This window comes from Paramormyrops kingsleyae, chromosome 7, assembly GCF_048594095.1.
Source record: "Paramormyrops kingsleyae isolate MSU_618 chromosome 7, PKINGS_0.4, whole genome shotgun sequence".
In the NCBI taxonomy this organism is placed as follows: domain Eukaryota; kingdom Metazoa; phylum Chordata; class Actinopteri; order Osteoglossiformes; family Mormyridae; genus Paramormyrops; species Paramormyrops kingsleyae.
This window is the reverse complement of record NC_132803.1, coordinates 19,891,253-19,918,054: the sequence shown is the minus strand read 5'-3', so window position 1 is coordinate 19,918,054 and position 26,802 is coordinate 19,891,253. Positions and strand designations below refer to the sequence as shown.

The following is a 26,802-nucleotide window of genomic DNA, read 5'->3' as shown; positions in this document are numbered from 1 at the left end:
TCTGTACGTTAAAATTAACATGTTTTGACCAGTCTGGGTCCACAGTTCCATAGTGGTCTGGGGTTTTCAGACTAATTTAACACCGAGCGAGCGAATAAAAAATGTTATATAATGTATACATGTATAATACACGTTAACAACACGTTAACTACGTGTTACTTACGTGTGTTCTACAGTACGTGTTAAAATTCATGTTTTTGAGCCACAACCGATTTTTGCTACCGAATTTTTTTTTTAGATTAATCTATGAACAATTTTATTAATTCGGCTATTAATCTAAACGATTAATTTTCCTTAAATTAACTTAAACGGTGAACATGTTGTTAATGTGTATTCTACACGTATTCTGTGCTTTAAAATTCGCATGTTTTTGATCTGTTTCGGGTTCCATATCGAGCGAGCGCGAGCGCATATAGAGAGGATGGGTTTCCTGCTCGCCAGAGCATACGCGTGCGAGGTTTCATGTCCACGAGTTTGGAGACTAATTAAATGCCATACTATAAAAACACACATATGAAAGTTACATAGTCCCCCACAGTTTAATTGTTACAACATACTTAACTGGACAGGTTCATAGGTTTATTTATTTATGTTTAGGGTTCATATACTTATTCCATTAATTCTATGTTTTGTACTTGAAATGGACAGAGTGCAGTAATTATTATATAGTAACGCAAAACTAATGCGATGGATCACAAAACTATTGCGTTGGAACGCAAAGGTATTTCTAGGGAACGCAAAACTATTTTAGAAAATATTTTCCCACCCTGACCCGTTGGCCGTGCTATACAAATGTGACATAGTACAGACTCTCAATAAAATACTGAAAAGAATGATTCTATGTTGCATTTTTTTTTTTCGTGGAGGGGCAGGCGGCAGGTATTGAAATATTTTCAAATGAACTAAATGACATTTCAAATTCGTTTGAACTTCATTTTTGAAAAAAGTGACATTTACATAGACATTTATGATACCTTTGTAAACTCTTCTTTTAGAGGTCAGTAATCTTTCTGTGCTGGAAAAGACCCCTTCACACCTGACAAGGTGTACAGGCCATTTCGCTCTTTGTCCTTCCTGAGCTCCATGTCCAAACAGTACCTGCATCATATACTTTTCAAATTTTTCATTTAATCTAATAAAAAGTAATCAAAATTACACTGATAGATTATGCAAGATCAGGCATAGAGATTGCTACGGTGGATACAGAGAAATTTAAAAACTAAAAAACTACAAGAACTCATTCAGTCATTCACACCAGATTCTAACTGAAATTGCGACATTCTGAGGACCAGTGCTCAGACAGCCCACTTCCACAGAGCTCTGACCTTTAAAAAAGAAAAACAGGTGATACACACAGTACCTCTCCCTTCTTAGTTTCTCCACCTCCAGCTGCAAACTCTCGATTTTGTCCCCAAATTCCTGCTTAAAGAGCTGATTGGTCTCATGGGCAAGATCCCGCCCCAGCTCGGCCTGTTGGAATCTGGATTTGAGCCAGATGAACTCATGACAGAACAAAAATCAGCCAGAAATATTTATAAAAATAATGGAATGGTAAAATAACCAAAATGGAAAGCTGAAAATAAATATAAAAAGGGTGGCAGTGATGAATTTTTCACAAAGTGAACCAGGCCTTTTTCCCCCCATTTTATTGTGGTATTTTATTACAGTTCACATCTATGTTAAATCAACAAACATTTCCACTTTTCCCTTGCACTGTAAATACAGTAGAATTGTAATTAAGACTTTCATATAAACAATAAAACATTCATTTAGATTGTTCAAGATTACGTTTTAAAGAGTTCTTGAGTTTTTTGTGTCACGTCTACCTAGCAGTTCTGACTAATGATACTGGTTAGCAATGTCAATTAGGCACATCAGCAAACCGTAAACTGAATAATTCATTTTACTTCTCTCCTTTTCAGTTCCGGTTAAACCTCCCCGTACAACATTATATTTCCGCCAAAGGGGACATCAGCTTACCCAGGCGAAGGCAACTAAAATTAAAAATAGATGCAATATTCTAACAGCAATTCTGTTGTAAACAGTAACATATTTGTTGAACCAAAGGTAATTCAACCAAAATGGATATCATATAACATTTATTTTTGGTTTTTCTTCTCTGGTATATGCTGAAGATCAAGCTGAAGCTTTCATTGCCAAATTAAAGCTTCTGGAAGATCTCGCTCTATCCAGAAAATGGTTGATCACATCATGTATACTGTTCCACAATTTAACATCACCATTTAGGGGGATACAACAGACAGGATTATATTTTATGTATTTTGTTAATGTGCTATAAATACACATCAACAATTTGTTGCTTGATATACAATATTTAAGCAATGGCTGTCTTATTACTTCGCCCTGTTCTGATACGCTCCTTTAAAGCAGACTGTCAGACACTTCCACACAAAAGTGTATCCATAGAAAAGGCAAGGTAAGGTAACATGTGGAAGTGGGAGAGACATCCATTTCTACACTAGCCAAGTATCTGTAAGGAAGTGTGAGTGGTAATAAATGAAGGAACAGAAAAGCTTTCAGTGAAAGCAGAGTTTAAAAATTCTCTTATGGCATACTGACCCTTTGCTGAGGACACTGCAGTTCTAACATTTAGGCAAGAAAAGAAAAAGGCTGCTTTAGTAACCAATAAACAAAGCAAATGTAGAGAAGTCCGTGGAGAAGTGGGAAGTGTTCTACAGCTGATCAAAGAACTTTGAAATAAATATCCTAACTCAGACATTTATATATTGCACTATAATAATAATAATAATAATAATAATAATAATAATAATAATAATAATAATAATAATAAAAAGTTAGTATCAGATTTAGGAAACTATTAGTTGAAGGTTTGCTTTGTTGGCCTAATGCGGTTTCTGAAGGAGTTTTTCTGCTGCAGTATTAAGACTTCTGGCCTGTTTCACCATATCCTTTTCACTAATTATAAAGAATCATGAAATGGAAATAATGAAGACATAATGATAAAACAAAGCGATAAAGACAAAAAGAGCAGAAAAGAACATCATTTATGTCACAGGTGACCAATCAGCCCACTTTTGAGGTGAGTAGAATTTAATTAAACATATATTATTTCAATTTGGACATCGATATGGAGCAATGAGCGTAACCATGATTACATGGTTTCTAATATTTGAGTAATATATTATAGGAATCACAACACAAGACCAGTTCAAAATGTAAGTGTTATAAAAAATTTGCTTACATTTTGCTGCATTTTGCAAGTGCCAATCATTAGTAGAAAAACAGCATTTGAGCTAGATGAATGCGAGCGGTACATTCAGGCTCCTACCTCAGCTCCAGTTGTTTAATTGTCCCAGCCATCTGGTTTGCGGTGTCATCTAAACGGCTGGTGATTTCATTCTTCTGCTTCATGGCTCCATCAGAGGTCTGCATTTACATCAAAACACAGTATATTTTAAAACAGCAATATAATAAACTTTCCCACAATCAGGGATGGACAAGTCAGTTGGCATAACGGGTATTTTCCTGGTGGGCCAATGGCTTTGTGGGCCCAACCCCAGTTCAGCCCTGCATACAATAAACAAACAATAAGGAAGGTAACAAGATACTAAGGTGAACCATTAACAAGATCCTCACATACATTTATCGCAACACACAAGCACAGAAGCTTACCTACATAAGAGAAGGAATTATTTTGGCATTATAAGAATTATGTGGGAGGGTTTATCTTTTTAGCAATTTAATTGGCTGGGAAGTCAGTCACACAGTGCCCTAAACATGCCACCCCCTTGACCCTGACCAAGATAAGTGTGTATAAAAAGGTTAAAAAGTTAATGTAGTATCAGTTTAGTCTATATTGGTATTAGTCTTGATAATCATCTTGTAATATCATTGGTAAATTGTATTTCGGCATTTTGGGGTGTCAAAAAAGACTAAGATGTTTCCTTACATTCATCGTACTGTTTTTTTTTCAAAGTCCTTCATGGACGTTTTCCTACCCCTTTTTCCTCTAGGTGTAACTCCAGTTGGACGAATCTGAAGGTGACGGTACCTGTAACTTATGGGAGAGCTCCTGGTTGAGAATTCTCAAGTCATCCAGTTGCTGCCTAAGTGCCAGTAAAGCATTCTGTTTCTCACAAACATCCTTCTCCAACATCTTCATGGAAAGCTCCATTTCCTGCTTCATGCCGATCTGAACCTCAAGCTCCTTTTCCACATCCTGGTTCATACATAATGAGAAGACTGATCTCTGGTTATGCTAATGTAAAAGAACGCTAAATTTATTAGTTCATACAGATTATGTACACCTGGAGTGTTCAATCCAAATAAAACAACAACAACAACAACAACAACAATCTATGATATACCAATGAAAATTAAAAATTTAATACTAGGGATGCCCCGATCCCACTGATACCGATACCTGGGCTTTGGGTATCAACCGATACCGAGTACAGATCCAATACCAGGGTTTAGTTAATTAACTAATTAGGTAATTAGTTAATTAACTAATTTAGTTTTTGCTTCACTGTGTGGAAGAGACTGATCATTCTTTTATGTGTAAGGCAACATCAGTCTTAAATTAAACCTCAAACAAAACTTTCCTAACTTTATTAAACAAAATGTAATATACATATATATACATACATATACATTATATACATATACAAATAAGTTACTTAGTTATAAAAGAAGCTAATGTTTGTTGTTGCGGTCTTTCTGCTAGCATTAGCAAACTTTGTGTACTCTGAGCTATGGTTAAATGTTAGATCAAATGACGTGTTGTCCCTTACTCCTCTTGCCACGTTAGCAGAAGAGAGCTTACTGTCTGCTTCACTTCTGTCATCATCCCTTATCTAAAAATATGCCCAAACTGCTGACATCCTCCACGTATACTCCGCAGTTTGCCAATGCCGGTGTTCTCTGCATTTATCCTTCCTAAATGTTTCCAGTTGACAAATTTCTTGCTAGATGCCAAAATCTGATTGAGCGGCAAAAAAAATGCTGCAGCTTTGAGTTTTAACATTGCAATTATGTGGTATCGGTTCTTGGTATCAGACAATTTCTACAAGTACCAGTAAGAGCATATGAGCGCAGTATTGGCCTAATATCCAATTGCGATATTGGTATCGGTGCATCCCTGTTTCGAATGTTGTGTGGCAATATTGATGGTTTAATAAATTGTACTGCCAATTAGACTTTTCTGGTCACTAGAACAAAACAACGCACCAAACGCAGTCGAGTTTCCTCTTTGATTTGTTTCCGTGCTTCTCCAAGTACTTGTCCATTGGCACTTCCATCTGATTTTGACACCTGAATACAGAAACATTAAAACATGGTTGAAAAGTCAGCAGGAATAAAAAATAAGTTTTTATATACAGTAAAATCCCATTATAGTGGACTCGCTTATAACCGAATACAGTCTATAACGGACGAGGTCCGCTGGTCCCGGCCGTGCGCCTTTAAGAACATGCAGAAAAAGCATTGGATATAGCGGACTTGCATATAATGGAATTTCGCTTATAACGGACAAACAATTCGGTCCCCAGCTGTAGTTTTGTTCGGCTATAACGGACATGCATTTTGTATATTGTCACTGTCCAATGAAAAACATGCATCTCCAAAGCATTTTTTTCAGAAACTACAAAATAAACCTAAATAAGCGTAGACACCCTTAGCACCATGGATATAAACCTCTTTATACAACGGTCAGTGAATGTTTTAATGTTCAATTCACTTATGTGTTTTATTGTCAATGATGTCAATGTCAACAAAATAGAAACTAATGTTCACTTCAGTTAGCTAGTGATCTAGCCATTAACTTAATTAAAAAATTAGTGGTATAAAGTAATTCATATGAATGACCATCATGAATACAAATGTTAATTAGTACAAACATAGAAACAGTAGCTAAACAGAGGACTTAAAAATAGTTTTCAGTTAGATGTCAAATGCCTTCAGGATGTTTTATACTGAAGTTCAGTATAAAACCTACTGACAATTCAGAAATTTAATACTGTTAAAAAATACTACAATAAAATGGGGGGAAAGGCCTGGTTCACTTTTTTGTTCAGATAATTCAGAACTTTCAAGGGGCAGTTCTCCCCAAAACTGAAAAACAGATGTTTTAGAGTGGCTTTAGTGCTATCGGTTTAGGTTGTTTTGCTGGGAGTTATCTAGTTTTGAAGATATCAGCCGTAGAAATGTCAGTTTTCTCTGGAATATAATGGGACTGAATGGCATTCTGCTCGATATTGTCTCTTGGAATAAAAAATATATGCAACTAAGTAAAAATGTTCTAGTGCAACTTATTGATGGTTTCAACCCAGCAGACTATTGCAGTCCTTGTGATGTGACAGTTGAAAGTGCATGAAATGGCATGTTACTATTAACATTGCACATCTTGCAAGCCTGTAAGGGCAGCACAGTGGCGCAGTTGTACTGTCACCACACAAAGACACTGTTTCTACAATTTGTATGTTCACCCAGTGTGTGCGTGGCTTTTCAGCAGATCTTCTGGTTTCCTTCCACTTATCAAAAATTTGTAACTTAATTGAATTGGAGTGCCTAAACAGACCTTATGTGTGACCGAGCATGCACCAATTGCGATGTAGTTCACGAACGCAATCCGTTCCAGGAATGTGGTCGGGAAACAATTTGTACGCGAACCAAGGCAATTTTTCCCATAAGAAAGAACAAGCCTACCAAATAATAGTTTTTGTTAATTAAATTTCTGGCTTTTATAGTAAAATCTTTAAAGAAAAACACAATATAGTGTGGCGACAGGTAGACCGAGGCATCGCGGGAGCAAAGAGAGACATGGAGACTTGCTTGCCGGGGAAATCATGCTTTTTGTTAACAGTCCTTAAAGCCCTTGTATTGTTGTTGTTGTTGTTAATGCTAATGGTTGCATTTTTCTGTTGTTGCATGTGTGTTTACCAGTGTCTTGTGTATACCTGGTTCGATTTGGCGTATGTAAATCTTCCACCGTGTGTGCATCTTGCAGTTCAGCGTCTGACAACCTCGTGTTTCCCGTCTGTGTATTTGGGTTTGGTGCTCGTTGGGTGCCTGTTGTGGTCCTGCTACTTACAATTGCACGCAGGGCATGCTGGGACATGTGCCCCACCGGTGCTATACTAGTATATAAAAAGGAATCTAGGCGAGGAATCTGTTAGTTGACCAAATTTTGTACGCGAACCAATGTATTTTTTTCACAAAAATTTTGGTCGCAAACCAAATTGTTCGTAGGCCACAGCGTTCGTGAACCGCAGGCACCACTGTATTATAAACAATTACTTGATGAACCATCAGATTAAATCAGTAGATTACTTGATTATTGATATAACCCATTGTGACAGCCATAGTTGTCAAACACATCCCACATTTTAATATTTTTGGGCAGATTACATTATATACAAAACATATACTAATAAAATATTATATGTTCCTGTAGGTGCATGATCTTAGGACCTATATTAGTAGTGTTGGAATTGGTAAGTACATGTTTACACACACCTTGCAGGTGGACTCCAGAAGTTGAGAACTCTCTTCCTTTACCCGTTCTACATCTTCCTGTAGAGTTATGATCCTGTTATTTGCAACTGCAAGCTAAAAAAAAATTTAATCAGCCGTTAAGTCATACATTACAAGCATATGTAGACCTTGCTAAGTAAATGTTTACGTACTTCTTCTGTTAACTTTGTGTTTGATTTTTCTAGTGCATCAACCTTAGCCTGGAGATTGTTCACGGAAGCACTGTTGGTTGAAAGTTAAAATAATTTTTTATTTTTTTTTTAAACACACTGATTACAGCTAAGAGTGTAACAGATGATGAAGGTCATATCAGAGTCAAGTAAGAGTACCTCAAATGTCTGTTCAATTCTTCAACGTAATTTTTCTGGTCAAGAATTGCAGTAATCTGTCCATCTCTTAAAAACAAAAAAGAAAATTATGAAAAACATCTTAATTTGTACAGGTGGACAGATTAAATTCCGATGTGCAATCGTTCAGCTAATTTCTAGTGCTATTTCATTAAAAACTGGATTTACATTCACTTACCCCTCTGTGCTCTTGCTGGTAGGTCCTCCATCCTTTAGGTACATAGAGAAATCAATAACACCAACCTAGAAGAAAATAAGTGTTCAGAATGAAGAGCCATTGGTTCTGTATTTCAATCATAGTTTGAAATGTCTACTATTACAAGGTGAGCAAGACAAATTCCATTATGAGCAATAACATAGCTTACTTTAACAGTGGGCCATTAAATTGTTGATGCATTTCCATTTAAGGAGAGCTCTTGTGTTAATTTGGTCCCTTGAAGATACAATTGCCTGCAGTAATCTAAATGAAAGGGTCTGCAAACCAAATTAAAATTCCCATTGTTTTAAACAACATGTTTTCAACGAGACATACAGAAGCAATAAATAATGACCCAATGATTACAAGGTAATGTTCTAAATATGGGTTGCTTTGAGATTTTATGTCACACTGTTGAGACCATATACCACCATAGTGATGAGAAAATATACCTGAGAATCCAGATCTTCTCCCTTCATGCAGAGATTTGCATCAATAACATTCAGACCCACTAACAGCCCAGCAATGACTGCTCCCTCTTCCTCCATCATCAGTGCATTTGCTTCATAAAATTCACTGTGAGAAATCAAAAATTACTCATACAGAACACGAAGTGGCATTGATACAAAAGTTCCTTATGGGGAAAAACAAAATGACTGTTGATTGTCTAAGTAATAAAATTGTTTTAGTAATCAAATGCATACCTAAGCAGATCCTTTCTGTTGATCAGAGTCTTCATGTAATCTGACAGTTTTTTCTGCATCAAGGCAAGACGAAGCCAAGCTCTGCCTCGCCCAATTGGTGTCCTGCATCAGGAAATTAACAGTCTGCTGAAAATGGCTTTAGTGGCAAAGTGATTTTATTTCATTATAACTAGAAAAGAATCAAGGCTAACTTAAGAGGTCATTTGAAAATCTGCTCATAGTTGCTCATCCCTGCCATTTTAGTCTGTGCTTTGGTTTACCCATCATTCAAAATTACTGTCGCTGAAATTGGTAGCACCACATTATGTTATTTGTTATTTACGTTATTTAAAATTAGAGTGTCTGAAATGTCTTGCTGTCATCATACAATATAGTGAAGAACAGAATACCAGAGCTCAGTAGGTTATACAGCTTGCAAAAATTTAACAAGTTGAAGTACATTTTTGTATGCCCTGTGCAAAAATCCATAAAATAATGGAAACAATACATTCTTACATAACAAGGGCCATAATTAGCTTAATAAAGGTTTAAAGGTTTAACCAATTGTTATGAAATGAAGAGCAAGACTATAAAAATTTTCACTGATTTGGAGGTATACCTGAGCCACTTTATTAAGCAGACTACAACAAAAATGTGCTTACTTGAGCCCAGGGAGGTCCTTCACACTGGCTGTGATTTCACCTGCTTCAGGTGTTAACTTCTCCACTAACTCCAGTGGACCCCAGAAGGACTTGTTCTGTCCAAGAAATGTCTTCTTGGCTATAATACAACAAAATAAACTGTATAAATTTCAGTGTTTTATAGCAGTGATGCAAGTATATGGTTAATAAATGATAAGGTTATCATCAGATGGGCATGCCTAGATGAATTTAATTCACCCAAAAATACCATTGAACACCTAAACATCAATCTACTTCATCAGTGTTTTCATTTGCAAAGCTATTAATCCAATTAATTAAGAATTTGAATGAGCAGAAGAGCTATCCTACTTTTCAGGCCATGCTTAAGACAGTGCTCCATCACTACAAAAAATTGCTGCAAGGGAGCGTAGTCCGAGTCCAGGGTCCGCCCAAGGTTGAGAGCAGACTCAATAAGCCCCTTTATGCTCAGCTTGGCCATATTCATCAGGTTGAGCCTCTCAATTGCAATGGGATCCTTGGGATCTAAAGAGAGTGAGAGGAGGGTTACTGCACATCTTTACTGCTCAATATTACATTTAGGTTACATAAAATGGCACTCAAACCAAATTTAGTATATCAATGATTTAAGAGAAAGTTTGTCACAAAGGACTTGACAGCGATTAAAGTGTGAACGAACAACATACACGTAAGCCATGACCTTTATATCAGCAAGTATAAATTGGTATTTTAAAGTTGGGTGAAAGTAGGGAGAATTTTCTGAACAATGAATGTCAGTGCTCAATATAACCAAGAATACAAATTTCCAACCATCATCAACAAAGAAAGATTTCAAAACTCATGAAATAAAATTACTGCAGTACTATGTATTATAGACACTCCTCACTTAATGACTGAGTTCCGTTCCTATGACTAGGTCGTTAAGCAAATTGGTCGATCAGGGAGGAGCCACACCTTACCGATATTTCAAGCATACTGTACTGGTAGTGTTTGTATCAACCATCTTTAAATATTGTTTTAATTTGACCTTTGCACCATTTATAACATTTTTATTTTATTGTCCATGTATTTTGTTTATAAATGTTTATACGGTAGTGTATTGTATACTGTAATAAACAGAATAGAGTAAATCAGCTGTAATATACATTGCCAACATCTTGTACAAATTTAAAATAAAGTACAAATAAAGTACAAATTTATAGACGAAACATGTAGTCTTGGAGATTGCAAATGCTAGTGTAGTGACAGTCAGTAAACAGGTAGATCATTAAATGAGGAGTCTGCATTTTCAAGTGAATATAAAGAAACCATTGAGTACCAAGACAATAATATTTCACTACTGACACAACAAGAGTGCCCTGCAATCCCCCCTCAGCTGCAAAAGCAAAACAGCTGAAAGCAGTGATTAAATGTGTCAAAGCAATACAATACAGCAGAAAACCCATATGACCTCTGATCAAGTAGATGGAAGAATTAATGCAATAAGGAAAAAAAGCATTTTCCAATAAAAACTAGAATGCTGTAAATTATATATTAGACTATAGAAAGAGAAAGAATTGACAAGGGATTAAAGGTTGCAGGCTACAGTATATATTATTGAAAATTAGCCCTGTCACATTATTACACAATCACCTGATCGTGATTATTTGAATTGACTGCGTAGTTTTTGCATAATCGTTAGAATAGTCTCTATTCATCTGTATAAAAATAGCTGGATGAGACAGAACCATCAAAATTCTATCACTATTTCCACATTGTTTTCTACCATGTAATGTTTGGCTGGTGCTTGTTTAATGACATCATCTCATTGAGTTTCTGAACCAATCCATACATTTTAACCTTTATGTGGCTAATTTGTATTGCTTTCGCAGTATAAAGGCTAATGCAGAGTGTACATGTAGTGATTTCTTGTCATAACAATGCAGATGTGCATAAAATAAATATGCAATAGCACATAAGAAGAATGCGTACTTGCGTATCAGTTATGCGCATCCATGAATATAAAAATGGCTGAAGGAAACACAAAATATGCCAAATTTCATATTTCAGTTTAGAGTGAACCAAAGCTGTATGTATACCAAAATACCATGTCTTTCGATAGCAGCAATTTCAACAGATGAAAACTAAATATCCTGTATCTGAAATGTTAGTTAAGTGTTGACCAAAAAAACACGGACATCCATACACCATAGACGACTGGAGTGAAGTCTTAAAATGACAAGCAAAGAAAATGGATCATTAACACCAGGGGTCTGTATCATGTTTCACAAAGCCGGATTTCTTGCTTAGCCATTGATTTTTTTTTTTTTTGCTTCCACTTAGGAACACACCTGCTCAGGAATCTTAAATAATTGGTTATTTTATATTTATAAATCAGAGTAGAACAATAGATGCCCATAATCAATCACATCCCAGAACTCCAGGAGTCAAAGCATCTGAAATTAAATAAAATTCAAAATTACCAAACATCTTAAATTGTTCTAAACTTATGCTCCATTTATTAACAATCAAAGTGAAACCAAAAATTGCAAAAAGTCACTGTGTCACTATAAAAATACTTTTGCATAACCTTGAGGTACCACCATCATCAGAAGTGGTCATATACATGCAAGCCTGGACAGGTTCCTTCCCTCATTCTATGGGGTTTCTCTTATCTATTAGTTTGTCCAGAAGTCCAAATAATTTTAATCCATGACTCAGAGGAGGGAGCAGACTCAGCCGATTTCACAGCATCACTGAACTGTTCCCACAGATTCAGCCAATTTCACAGCATCACTGAACTGTTCCCACAGACTCAGCCGATTTCACAGCATCACTGAACTGTTCCCACAGACTCAGCCGATTTCACAGCATCACTGAACTGTTCCCACAGACTCAGCCGATTTCACAGCATCACTGAACTGTTCCCACAGATTCAGCCGATTTCACAGCATCACTGAACTGTTCCCACAGACTCAGCCGATTTCACAGCATCACTGAACTGTTCCCACAGACTCAGCCGATTTCACAGCATCACTGAACTGTTCCCACAGACTCAGCAGATTTCACAGCATCACTGAACTGTTCCCACAGACTCAGCCGATTTCACAGCATCACTGAACTGTTCCCACAGATTCAGCCGATTTCACAGCATCACTGAACTGTTCCCACAGACTCAGCCGATTTCACAGCATCACTGAACTGTTCCCACAGACTCAGCAGATTTCACAGCATCACTGTACTGTTCCCAAGGTTTTATTATCAGGAGACTGTTTATCCCCGGACAACACAAAACTAATCAAGTTAAACCACTAGGCCTATATCACTACATGCCATAATTAAATTTATAAATGAGGCAGAAATACAGCAAAACACTATTATATAAAACTAGCTCAAAATAAAACAACTATTCTTAATTTACTAAATACAATGTAATGAGACTTACTGAAACTTGGCTTAGGTCTGAGGAGAACACTTTAATGAAGTCCTCAATACACAGTTACTTAAGTACACTCAGAGGCGTATCACCAAATTCTGGGCCCTATGCAAAACAGTGCCACCCCCCCCCCCCCCAACAAAAAAAAAACAGCCTAATCACACAAGACTTCACTGGAATTTGGTTTTATTTGTAGAATGACTAAAAGCTATAACCTAACATCATAGGCCTGCATGAAAACCGCTGCGTTGTTCATCAAATTACCATGCGAATGCGATTTCAATACGCGGAAGTGCGGCTGTTTAGAATGTGAATAGCGATCTTCACGCGAAGGCGGTACTACACGCCCCCCATGCAGGTAAAACAAAGAAAGGCGACATGGTTTACTTTTTGCCGATTTAACCAAATATTAAAAACTTTAAATACCTCCGATAATGGACGTTTTGAAAAGCAGACAGATTACAGATTTAGCCAGCGGTTTTTCCATGATTCTACACGAACATTTCAGCGAGATATAAACTGAAATAGACGAGAAAACCCCAGGGGGTTAAGCAAACAACACAAAAAAAAATACTTATCTAGACTACATCATGTTAAGCTATGTGTAATTTCGCGGTGGTATTGAAGTGTTTAATAATCATAGTTCATTTAATGTAGGCTATTTGCTTTCACATTTGGGCTCACCTTTCTTGGGAAAAAAGTTTGTAAGCAGTTGCTTTCCCTCATTTCTTTTTTTGTTTCTTTCCTGCCTCTTTTCTTTTTTGAAAACCGTTTTTATCTTTCTTTGGCATCATCTTCCAACACGGATTCAGCTGTTTCAGCAGAATAACCGCTAAATCAAATGCGCCTAGTTAAAAAGCCCGGTGAAGACTAAACCATTGCAAGGGGTGAGGGTGCTTGTCCTCAGGCACTGTAAGCTAGGACACAATTCAATCCGTCAACCGATTTATTTTCCCACAAAAATTACATTTACATTAGTTAACAATATTTATTATGATCTTTGGATAATATTAATATTTAAAGGAAAATAAAATTCCAGATTCCTTAGGGGCCCTCCCCCCACATGGGGCCCAGGTAACTACCACGCCCCTGAGTACACTAATGTACATTAACTGCTAATAATACAAAGTGGCACAGCAGCTAAACTTCAGGAGTTAATGAATAGCTTAAGACTAAGTTCTGCAATGAATCCTATGAATATGTTGAATACTATTGAGTGTGCATGTAATTAGGCAGTCAACAAAATTTATGAAGATTAGGAACAAATGGTGTGATGCAACAAGCTACTCTAAAGTAAATTAGAAGTATTTAATAGTCTTCATCTTACTCTCAATCGTTAAGTCAACATACTTCTCCAATCTACTGATAATGAGTACAACCTCTGATTACTGTCTAATAAATCTGGTGGTGTAACTGGGGATCCTGCAGCAAATGATTAACTAAGGGCACAATTTCCTTTTCTGGAGAAACTTCAGAGTAAATAATTCCAAGGAGTTTATGTTATTACATTAGCTAGGAGTTCTGTGACACATTCACTCTAACACTGCCTCTACAAATACTGATTCTATTTACTTGTTTCTCCAAGTTAACTGGCTATACCAGTTACAGGTTCTAAATCATTTTTCCCTGAAAAAAGTTTAAGTTTTGTAACAAGAAAAACTTCCATTAGGAAGTCTGCCTGATCTCTCTCAAGGTTGCTATAAACAAGAAGCTTAATATGGACCAGTATGATTAATGTCTATAGATCATATCTCTGACCTTCCAGTTCAATCAAAATTTTTAAAGAGCTGCTGTCAAGCAGCTGTACATTTTCCAATAATCAAAAAACTTGTTTATGATGCTTCACTCTGATTTCAGATAGAGAAGCAAGTCATTCATTGCATTATTTTGTCTGTGGAATGCCTAATAGGTTTTCTTGTGCTTTTGAACTTAACTCCCACAGTGGACACCATAGATCCTCATATTTTTCGGTGTAATAGAAGTTGGATAAGTGGAAGATGAATGTACAGTGGTACCTTGGTTTGCAAGCACAATTCGTTCTGGAAACGTGCTTGTAATCCAAAGCACTCGTATTTCAAAGCGAATTTTCCCATAAGAAATAATGGAAACTCAGATGATTCGTTCCACAACCCAAAAATATTCATATAAAAACGATTAATACAAAATATAAAGTAAAAATACATAAAACAAATTAACCTGCACTTTACCTTTGAAACGAATCATGGATGGTGTGAGGGAGACGAGAGAGAGAGGAGGGTTATTTTGTAGGACGAGTTATACTATAACTAATGGAATCACTGCTATCTGTTGGCTCACTGGAATCTTTTTGTTTTTGTGTAACTTTAACAAGGAACCTATCCAATGACAGTTGCTTTTGCCTCCTTTTCGATTTTGCAGAAATCGAAACTGCTACGGCCTTATTTGGGTGGTGCTTTCCTACTGAATTTTGACTATACGAGTGAGGCACGCAGACCGAGACCAAGCATGGGAAACGATTACCCACAATCCCGCAGCGAGAGAGAGAACAACCATCGGCTGAGTTGTGATCACGTGACGCTAGGCAGACAAAGTGCATACGTAATATTTGTATTGCAAGACCTCGCTTGTTTATCAAGTTAGAATTTATCAACAAAAAAAAATTCTCGTCTTGCAAAACACTCACAGACCAAGCTACTCGCAATCCAAGATTTTACTGTATTATTTCTTCTTAGTATCTTCGTAAAGGTTCTTTCTTAGTTTAGGTCTTATCTATCTGGCTCTGTTAAGTCAGTTAGTGTAAATAATGAACAACCCAAATAACTAGCCATCATGCACGATGTTGAGAGGAGCTCTGTGCTGGACCCATTACTACTCTCCCCATATACACTATATTGGCCAAAGTATCAGGACACCCCTCCAGATCATTGAATTCAGGTGTTCCAATCACTGCCATAGCTACATGTGTATAAAAACAAGCACCTAGGCATGCAGACTGCTTCCACAAACATTTGGAAAGAATGGGTCACTCTCAGGAGCTCAGTGAATTCAAGCATGGTACCATGACAGGATGTCACCCGTGCAAGAAGTCCATTCATGAAATATCCTCGCTACTAAATATTCCACAGTCAACTGTTAGTGGTATTATAACAAAGTGGAAGCAATTTCGAACAACAGCAACTCTGCCATGAAGTGGGAGGCCACGTAAAATCACAGAACAGGGACAATGCATGCTGAGGCACATAGTGTGCAGAAGTCGCCAACCGTCTGCAGAGTCAATAGCTACAGACCTCACTGTCTTAGCTCAAGAACAATGCGTAGAGAACTTCATGGAATGGGTTTCCATGGCCGAGCTGCTGTATCCAGGCCTTTCATCACCAAGTGCAATGCAAAGTGTCGGATGCAGTGATGTAAAACACGGCGCCACTGGACTCTAGAACAGTGGAGATGTGTTCTCTGGAGTGACGGATCACACTTCTCTGTCTGGTAAATCGATGGATGAGTCTGGGTTTGGTGGTTGCCAGGAGAAGAGTACGTGCCTGACTGCATTGTGCTAAGTGTACAGTTTGGTGAGGGGGGATTATGGTGTGGGGTTGTTTTTCTGGGCTTGGCCTTGGCCCCCTAGTTCCAGTGAAAGGAACTCTTAATGTGCTGGCATTCAAAGCCATTTTGGACAATTTCATGCTCTCAACTTTGTGGGAACAGTTTGGGGATGGCCCCTTCCTGTTCCAACATGACTGCGCACCAGTGCACAAAGCAAGGTCCACAAGGACATGGATGAGTGAGTCTGGTGGAACTTGACTGGCCTGCACAGAGCCCTGACCTCAACTCGACAGAACACCTCTGGGGTGAATTACAGCGGAGACTGCGAGCCCAGCCTTCTCATCCTACATCAGTCCCTGACCTCACAAATGCTATCCTGGAAGAATGGTCAAAAATTCCCATAAACACACTCCTAAACCTTGCAGACAGCCTTCCCAGAAGACTGGAAGCTGTTATAGCTGCAAAAGGTGGGCCAACTTCATATTAAAGCCTATGTATTAAGAATGGAATGTCATTAATGTTCATGTGAGTGTAAAGGCAGGTGCCCCAATACTTTTGGCAATATAGTGTATGTTGCCCCTTGGAAATATTAAGCTTGACAATTTTCATCAAGGACAGTAGGGACCCCAAAATCATTCATGCTAATCTGATGACAAATTCTAATGAATCAGAATTGCTGCATCAATGCAAGTCCCAACAATAACTTATGATATTACATTTGTCATGAAACTGTCATACATTAGAAGCATTTCGGAAACCTCCTTTGTTCAGATAAATAATATTGCAAAAGATAGAAAAAAGATGCTGTAGTCTAGAATAAAGCCTACTTCTTTAATACATCTCTAACATTCCATATAACTGCATTTATTAGCTATTGAATATCCTGTTTTGGTGTCCACTGTAAACTAGTTCACACATAGTTAATTTAATGCTATATAGCTACTAATGATAACACATAAGCCCATTTTCTACTTTCTCCCTCCAGCCCCCCCATCATCTGGCCCTGAGATTACAGATTATCAAGTAGACCTAGAGACCCTGTGTGACAGCTCATGGTCAGTCATTCTCAGGCGTTATTTATAATAAGCAGCGCTTAATTTGTAAATCAGAAGGTGCTGGAACACGAAAGACTGAGGGGTAATGAGGCGGGCGCAGCTCCCGGAACATGCTATGTATTTTCAAGAATAATTAAAAACTAATAAGGATGTGAAATTGGTCTGTAAATTAAAACACATACCTATTTTATTTTATATATATATTTTTTTTTACCAGACATCTGCCAAACGCAGACAAATAGGTGGCAGAAGGCAGCCATAAAGAGAGCCCGGAACATTGTTCCAGCAGGATCTGGCACAAATTAAGCACTGATAAGTACAACATTTTAAGCGCTATTTATTTATTTATTTATTTATTTATTTAATGTTCTGAAGTTTCTGTAGACATTACAGACATATCTCCTTTAAAGTGATCTGGGAATATGGTTCTGGATTTCCCAAAATTTTGATTTTGGTTTGAAATAACACTGTAAAGCACTTTGTGACAATCTTGGTTTTTTTTTTTTAATTGCTTTATATGAAATAAAAATTGATTGACAATACATAAATAAAACAAATCTGCACACTTGTTCATTCAATGCAGGTGGGGGTATGTTATGAATCAGTGCTCAATAAGAGCTACAGCGTGCACCGTGACTGTTGATTTTGGGTAAGAGAAAAAATATTTTTTTTATTTATTTTTTTTTTTTAAAAGTAAAATGTTAAAATGTCAAAGAGTCATGCACTACACCTAGAGTTATATGGCAGCATAATGAAATGAGGTGGTCATCCCAGCTCGGGGACTGGAGACGGCATCTAGATAACTTGCTTGGGGTGGTAGGAGCTTGATAGTGATGCCGTAATACGCACCTTTAAACTCATCAAGCATTTGCATTTCCGCCACCAAACTTGTGAAATCCTCCCATGAGTCTTTGCGTAGAAAAATGAAAAGGAGGGGAGAGCACAGAAGGTCATGCATATTATGGCTTGAAGATAAATGCAACAAAAAACCCACCAATGCTACATGTAGAGTGAGGGTGTTTGACTCCTTAGTACAGTAGGTCTACATTAAACAAATGTTATTGTTTAAAAAATATCCACCCATAATTATTACCATCTTAAAGCCATTTCAAGAGAAGCTTGAAGCTCGTGTAATGTGAGGGTTATCAGTCATCCCCTTCTATTAAATCTGTAGGCTGTGAGCTTCAATGAACAACACGACACACCATTTGCTTAATTCAACCCACAGCAAGGTAGCAATCCAGTTAAAAGGAGACATCACTCTACAGAGATGGGAGAGTGGAACAGAGTGTTCGCAACCGCCTGAACAAAAGAGTAATTATATACCATATAGCAAAATAAGATAAAATAAATTTAGACATAGTTAACAAAAACACCTACAATCTAGTATCGATAATGTCACATGTTAGGGTATGTCGCAAGAAATGGTCTGGGTTAATGTGCTTCTCTGGTAAGGCACCTTTTATCCCATAGCAAGTTCAGTTCCACTCTAGTCCAGTTGGTGGTAGTATTGCATTACCACACTAAAGATCACTAAAAAAAAAAAGAGGCATTAGAAAACCAAAATGATAACCAGAAAAGTATTAGTGGATTAGCAATGAAGCTAACTTGGAAATTTTAACAATCATGTGAAACTGAATAGCACAAGATTGTTTGGTGAATTTATTTGAATGTATACCAAGTAAATTGGTTCTGGTATATACTGTAAATTTAGGTGGGTTTGGAGGGGAGTTCACCTGGGATGCCAGTGTTGAGCATTCTGGAGATGAAGAAGGCCTATCAATGAGACGGGAAAAAGAAGGATCCCAGTGAACCAACCAACACCCTATTTGGAAAACAGTGCTCAAGTCAATGACTACCCAGTTTGTCACTGTCTGTAAAGTATATATATATATATATATATACACACGTCAATTCTGGCTGCAAGGGTAAAGCTATTTTGAATCTAATATCATGTTCAACTAGTATAACTAATCTGAGCATCGCCGAGAGCCTAAAATTCTGTCGTGTCTATTTGTTGAGCACTGTTGTTATAGAGTGTTGGGTTTGACAGCCTAGCCTAGACTGGTATCGTACTACTGATGCTAACTTGGTATCACATATTTCATTATTGTTCCTGGGTCCATAAATGAAGGTTTTGGCAATATGAATCCTAATAAAGACACTTTGGGGAAGATGCAAATGACAGCAATATCCTGCAGGTTAACATCTACTTCTATAGCCGACTACTATGTCTCAGCAGGCAATGATAACTGCGAAAACTGGAGCACTGTCAGGAATGACTGACTGATAGCAGGACTTAGGGTGCACTAGAGTTGTGTGGGTCAATTACCCTACTCACAGGTTCTCATCATAAGGACATCGCCTTACAAACTACAAGCACTAAGAGAGGAAGACAGCTCAAAGGTCCCATGAGAGGTGGAATGGAAAATGAACTAAACAGGATCAATTATGTGGAAATAACCACGTGGCATGACTGAAAGAGCAAAGAATCCTCAGGGAATGAATGTGTGGGAGGATAAAGGTTACGACTCATAGGACCCTGCAAATCCTTTAAGGCAAGGCCAAGTGAAGTGGGAATGGCCAAAAGTAACCATGCGCTGCGATAGCAAGTCAAACTAGGTGGATTTAGACCTGGGCTGAGCAGCATTTCAGATGGGTGGCAGGAAATGCAGAAAGGACTGCAACAGGAAGATAACCCTCAAGAGGACTGTTAGAGGAAAACACCCAGCAGTGACTGGTTCAGAGAATCAAGGCATGAAGAGAAAAAGGGCAAGGAGAAGGAAATGAAATGAAATTAAGTGAAATGAAATGGCTGAGGGTGAGCAAACAAGAACTATGGAGAAGGCTAGCTCAGAATCTGCCCATATCAGAAATATCAATGTGAGATGAAAGAGTAAGCTAAATGTATCAGATTATTTATGAACTGTGTAGGGAAAGAATTGGGAAAACAATACCCCAGAAAAGCTTCCCTGGAAAAAGTGGGAGAAGACAAAACGAGATTCTGCAGCTCACTGGTACTCAGGAAAGCATGGATAAAGGCAGAAGAGCATGAGAAGCAAGGCATGAAAGCACTTTCAGATCTAATTATTAATTAGATAATCTGCCTTGTGGTGGGTACTGTGGGCCCAAGAGCAGAGAAACAGGTAGAATGAAATTGGCAAGTTCTTATAAAAACACCTTTAAATTAGAGGTGGGCGATAAATCGATTTTATTGATTAATTCGAATTTACAGTTCAGGACGATGTGTTTTTATGAAAATCGATTTTATTGCGTAGAAAGCTTGATGGGCCGAATGGCCTCCTCTCGTTTGTAAATTTCTTATGTTCTTATGTTCTTATTGCTGTACTTATTTTACACACGAGCGTCCAAAAGCGGAATTAATGCGACGCACCGTTCTTCACAGGTAAATTAGCGCAGCGCACCCAAACACTGTAGCGGCTTCAAAAACAACATGGCAATTAAATGGTTCGGTTTTGCGCCGTCGGACACAGACCAAACAAGTCCTCGTTGCAAAGTCCGTTTAAAAACTTGCAACCAAAGGAAGCAGCACGACAAATTTATTCAAGCACCTAAAGCAGAGGCACGCAGCGGAGTGGGACAAGTGCAGCTCCCAGCGAAATGAAAATACCCGCAGCACCAGCACAACATCCAAAGTTAAGCAAGCAACCGTCCCTGGCACGTTTTCGAACTGTATGCCATCTGATAAGAATGGGGCACGGTGGAAGGCGATAACAAACACTGTCACGATATATATTGCAAAAGACATGGTGCTCGTATACATACTGTGGAAAAGCCGGGATTCATTAACATGCTAAAAGTTTTTACAAGTTTCTAAAAGTGTTTACCATGGCGTGGTCTGCCATCTCACAAGCATTTTTTTTTTTGGCTTGTCAGATTGCACTTTAACTCTAAAGTAAAAAAAAATAAACAAAATAAAGTTAAAACTTGTTTTGAACCATTTATTTGTCATCCATAGTTTGATTTTGAGTAGGGGATTGGGAAAATCGATTAAAATCGAAAATCGGATTTATTGTGAAAAAAAGATTTTATTTTTAGGCCATATCGCCCAGCTCTACTTTAAATATATCAGGGCTCTACTTGAGAAGATTGAGTGGAATGCTGAATGCTTTGGTATTTCCTTCAAATTAAATCTACAAATCAGGATAAGAAAAAAATAATCATTTACACTTCATTTACAAATTCCTAAAATATTCTTTAAAAAATTAAGCAGGCAGCCATTTTATGTAAATTGAAAATGACATTAAACAACTGAAGACTAAAATGTTTTAAACATGTATTGTTAACATAATTTGGACCTAGTTCTCGGCGATATCGTATCAATATTATTTCGCGCATGCACAAATGCTTCAGATGACAGGCAAAACATTTGGCCGAACGCCAGCTTTTCGGTACTATACGGACGTTTATTTATGGCCACAATTTCTTAAGCAGATTAATAATATGACTAAAATCTTAATGAGGCGTTTTATGAAGCCCAAAACTTAGTAAATTCGGCATATCCTTATGTTTAATAAACGTGTCAGACTTTAAACTGCAAAAAGTACCGCCACACCATCGATGTCTTTTTACCTTGTTTATCTGCAAGATCTCCTCTTTTGAAAGAAGTCGTGGCTGCTGAGCTGTTCCCTTCTTCAGACACTTCAGTGCAAATCGCACTAAAGTATATCAAACATAGTATACCACACATAGTATACCATAACAGCATGATGTGGTGTGCTCCACTAACCAAATTTAATAAAGATAAAAGATAAAGAAAGTTTTGGGTGTCACAAAACGCATGTCATTAATATTTTAGCTGTATTACTAATCTGCAGACCATTGGGCATAAATAAATATTAATATAAATAATATATTAACATAAACAGTATTGAAAAGCTGGCGTCCGGCCAAATGCTTCGCCTTTGACCTGAAGCCCTGGTGATCATTGCGCATGTGCCATATTATATCAATATGATATATATAAGCCCTACTTCGGCCTATCAATTAGCACTCACACATCTTGAAAATCTCTAAGAAAAATCTAAAATGAATGCAAATATGCCTGTACAAAGCATTCTATAAATCTGTTTTTGCATGATAGCAGTTTGATTTTCTTACAAATTGATGCAAATTTGAAGTCATTCTGACGTCTACTATCATCACAAATATAGATCTGAAAAGATTTTATGTCAATAAAATTGGCAAAACGGATAATATACTGTATATTGTGGTCCTGTTTATAACTTTTCTTTAAATCTGCATGCTTTTCAGTTTGAAATTAATATGAGGACAATATTGTGATTATATTATTGATCTTCCTTTGCAATATTAAATTTAAGGTAAAAAAAAAAAAAAAACATCCAATGTTTGCCTAGAAGGCAGGTTGTGGATTCTGTTTCTGTGTTCCTGTTACATGAGGATAACCCACTACGCTATCATAGTGCAACAGTTGAGTTTAAATAATTGTAAATCCACATTCACATTCATCATTTACATTATCTCTGTACAGGTTATGCAGTCGGAAGATGGATGGATCATGAGGAATTGTTTTTCAGATAATGTTCAATGTGATTAGATTTTACCTAAAACTGTCTAAGCTACACATATATTTCTGAAAAACACAACACACAAAATAGTCCTTGTATCCACATCACATATCATATACCTATCAAATGGAACCTACAAAAATAGATGAAATTTAGTATACTTCATCTACACAACTATAAAAATAATGTACTGACCAAAATGATGTTTTTTTTCTGATACTACACCATATAACTAGTCAGAATTTCAAATAGAAACAAGGTGAAACAACTTGTAATGCATCGTATAGTGGATTATTATTTTCAGGCAAGTGGTAGAACGTCACAAAAGTAAAAAGTGCAAATGTTTGTATATTTAATTTCACTTATTGGAGGAGAGAGGAACAGTAGGTTCAGATGAACCATTTCCATCAAATACTGCATAGAGGTCTAGGTAACTGCCTTAATTATTGTACAAATGCATTTATCAGCCTTTTGTATTAGTTAATTCTCTGATACTGAGATTAAAACAATATATTAAATACACGCGATTAACATACAACATGTTTAAAAGTTGTATTTACAAATAAATATGGCAATAAAAAGTAATAAAAAACTATTCTGAATTTATCAAATTGATTTGTATTATTTATCATTATTGAAATGTACTTTATAGTGGTAAGTATGGATATCCTGAAGTACAACAGACATTTAGAGACACCAAATAAGCAGTACTATTTTAGTAAACAGTAAATGCAACACTTATAATTCAGCTTCAAGCAGGCTGAAGAAAAATCTTCATTTAAGTGAATATGCACTGAAAATGCTAAGTAGGCTGAAATTTCTCTTGTCCATTAAGAGGGCCGGGCTCATTTAAATCAATCAGATAAATGCTCTTCATAAATATTTCTACAGCAAATGACTGTTAACAAGACAACTCTGGATGTAAAATGAGTGCTTTACATGACAATGGGAGACATTTGGAGAAGGGTCTGGTTGCAGAACGTGCACTCTCCCCTTTTGGACTGTGCAGAATAACAAGAGAGCTCGGTGTATTTCAGCCCCACGTGACAAGATTATCTGATTATTTTTTTTTTAAATGGAATTTCAATCTATTTCTACCTTCTTCAGTATGACGTAAAAGAAAAAAAGTATGGCTTACAAAGATCACGTTCCAGCCAGACACCTGCCACCTGTTCCTAACTACGTGTATCATGTGACAACTTCATAACCTTCAGCATAAAGTTATTCTAATTTTTATAGTTCTGACTGAATTTGCATTAAACATTATGTAATGTAATTTTAATCTATACAAACTAAAAAAGACCAATAAGTTAAAAGCAGATTTATAGTACAGTAAAATCCCGTTATAGTGGACTCGCTTATAACGGAATTTCGCTTATAACAGAGAAATAATTTGGTCCCCAGGGCCGCTTTTAGCTGTAGTTTTGTCCGGCTATAACCGACATGCAGCTCCGCCTACGAGGCGCGTGGCGTGCCGGCGATATCCAGCGCAGATACCTAGTCGCGATTATTAATAGCGTCTGGTCGGGTAAAGTTGCATTACTACATACTGTATACAATATAATAATCTATACCACAATAGTGTGTCTGCTGGGGTGTGGCATGAGTAAATGGTGTCCTGTAGCTGTGTTCTGGGCATACAGCAACTCTGGATATAACGGACTTTGGATATAACAGACTGTTTTGCCAGGTCCCTTGACGTCCGTGATAAGTGGTTTTTATTGTTCTAAATCATGCAATGCATATCTATCTTGGTATTCTCATCTTTACCCCTAATATTATCGGTAAAATTGACACACCATGTTTAGAGAAACTATAGCCACTTTCTTCCATTCTGTTTTCCCAGATTTCCCTTTGTAATCAAAGCACCCTTTAATTCCACAATTTTATTAAGCTAAGCTTCAATGTACTGCTAGACTTTAAGGTCCTGGTGCCACTTGAAACCACTTGCCGTGGGCTACTCATTTACATATTTGCATTTTGTACTTCTCTTGGGGTTCCCCAGTAATGTAGAATTATGCTTACAATTCCAGGTGATATAATTCATTATGATTTGTATGTATCTTGTTTTGTTAATTTATAGTTTCCTGCAATAAAGCAGATAATCTCAATAACTATACATACATTTAAAACTTAAATTCTGACTATTTAAAAATAAAATCAAACAAACGCATAAAACGGAGCCTGCATGTTACAGTTTGGATCTGTAATATACATATAAAACAAATTGAACACAGTTAACCATAACACTAAACAAAATCAATTCGCCAAAAAAAATCCGACTCTCGATTGAATTTTCTGAATTTAAATGATATTGATTTCTTCCCCCTCGAAAGCACAAACCAAGGGTTTGGGGAACCACATTATGTTGTGCCAACAATCAGGACCGTTCAGTATTGTATCATTCTTTAGAACTTCTTTAGAAAAATGTACGAAAAATATCCAAATAGAGTAACATATACACATTAACGGCTAGATGTATGCTAAAATGAACAGGTCTGAAATTTAAACCTCCCCGAAAGAACATTACGAAACAATCCTGTTTAACAAAACAACCATTTTGTTCAGTGTGACTTGCAAACTCTGTGCCCGCATCTGTAAGCCATGATAATGTTCTGTGGCGCATCAGAATCAGGATCATCTTCGGCAAATAACCACGTCTGTCTGGTGCTCGAAGGGGAAATATGACTTGGCGTTTTCAAACACTGACGCGCATTTAATGACAGTGATGAAATGTCCAGCCAAGCGGCCTCACCCGTTTCTCCCCGAAGCGGCAGCCAGGTGCCGCGCACAGACTCACCCTCATGGGCCGGCTCCGGGTCGGGGGTGAGGGAGATGTCGTTCAGCTCACGCAGACAAAGCCATTCCCCGTCCACGGAGACTCGAAAGTTGCAAAGGTAAATCGTCTCCCTTGCAGCCTGTGTGATTTTGTCAGTGGTGGGGGTGGGGGCATCACTCTGAGGTGTCAGATCAGACATGATGACTCAGCTTTGGTACCACAGCACAAAAACAGCTCTCCTCCAGCCTAGGAACAATGAAGGAAAAAAAAAACAAAGAATTTTCTTTCTGCCGGTCTCCTCCGCTAGGAAACGGCGCAAAGAAAACAACAGGAGCGACTAAGACTGAGAGCAGCCCACCCCCAATAACGCAGGAGCACAAAAAGGATGTTCTCCGTTTCTGTTCCCTTGCCTCCTCCGGGTTTTCTCCCCCACAGACAAGTGAGGAGCTAAAGTCACTGTCTCTACAGCAAATTCTCCGCTATTTTCCAAGGACCTCAGAGGCAGCGCGAACGGGTGATGCTGCTGAAATCGCGGTCTTCCACTCCCCTACTCAACCTGCTTGGTAATAATTGGATTGGCTGCGCGTACTGCACTGGGTGTAAACCAAGATGGCCGTCTAATGAGAGGTGCTGAGGCTCAGGCATCACGTGACCAGATAGCAGATGGGTGGGGTGGCTGGATGGATGGATGGGTGGGTTGGGGAGGGGATTAAAAAAACCTGCTCCCGAGATGCATCACTATGATTCGTGATGCAAATGCGGATCATATGTATCTATCATTTTAAATACACTTTTTTGGCAGAGCGTATCAATGTTGTTCTGAGGTTATTGCTGAATATATAATGAAAGCATGGCATATGAATTTAGTGTTAACATTTCAGTGAGAAGTCTAAATGGATGTGTATAAGCAGTAAATAAAAAAGAAATCACATAATACAGTTAAGCCTACCATAAAAACCAAATGTTAAGCTGTACTGAAATTATTATTAATTGAACATAAAGCATATGCATACTTTGGACTATTAATAATCTTGCCAATGCCTGCAAAAATCCCAGTCAGTTGAAATGGAACCCAGCCTTCACTG

The 26,802-nt window shown here is 37.5% G+C and overlaps 1 protein-coding gene across 13 annotated transcripts in view; it reads right to left on the bottom strand.

The window, feature by feature from the left end:
- The window catches only part of rufy3 (RUN and FYVE domain containing 3), a 30,715-nt gene extending 4,684 nt beyond the window's left edge, over positions 1 to 26,031 (bottom strand). For 3 of the 13 annotated variants that reach the window (XR_002835753.2, XR_002835754.2, XM_023791704.2), the window contains exons 1-15: positions 25,739 to 26,031; positions 18,239 to 18,298; positions 9,752 to 9,925; positions 9,404 to 9,521; positions 8,763 to 8,864; positions 8,511 to 8,634; positions 8,041 to 8,105; positions 7,845 to 7,910; positions 7,668 to 7,737; positions 7,498 to 7,590; positions 5,212 to 5,295; positions 4,034 to 4,201; positions 3,311 to 3,408; positions 1,361 to 1,480; positions 975 to 1,098 (exon numbers count right to left, since the gene is read on the bottom strand). Coding sequence is in view for 11 of the 13 variants with exons in the window: in XM_023791704.2 (XP_023647472.1) it covers positions 999 to 1,098; positions 1,361 to 1,480; positions 3,311 to 3,408; positions 4,034 to 4,201; positions 5,212 to 5,295; positions 7,498 to 7,590; positions 7,668 to 7,737; positions 7,845 to 7,910; positions 8,041 to 8,105; positions 8,511 to 8,634; positions 8,763 to 8,864; positions 9,404 to 9,521; positions 9,752 to 9,925; positions 18,239 to 18,298; positions 25,739 to 25,916 (1,620 nt within the window). In the remaining 2 variants the exon portion in view is untranslated. Of the gene's footprint in view, positions 1 to 180; positions 1,501 to 1,632; positions 2,938 to 3,310; positions 3,409 to 4,033; positions 4,202 to 5,211; positions 5,296 to 7,497; positions 7,591 to 7,667; positions 7,738 to 7,844; positions 7,911 to 8,040; positions 8,106 to 8,510; positions 8,635 to 8,762; positions 8,865 to 9,403; positions 9,522 to 9,751; positions 9,926 to 18,238; positions 18,299 to 25,738 lie in introns of those variants that run through there. The other 10 variants (XM_023791705.2, XM_023791703.2, XM_023791702.2 and 7 more) reach the window with 9 other exon arrangements.
- Between the last annotated feature and the right edge of the window lie 771 nt (positions 26,032 to 26,802).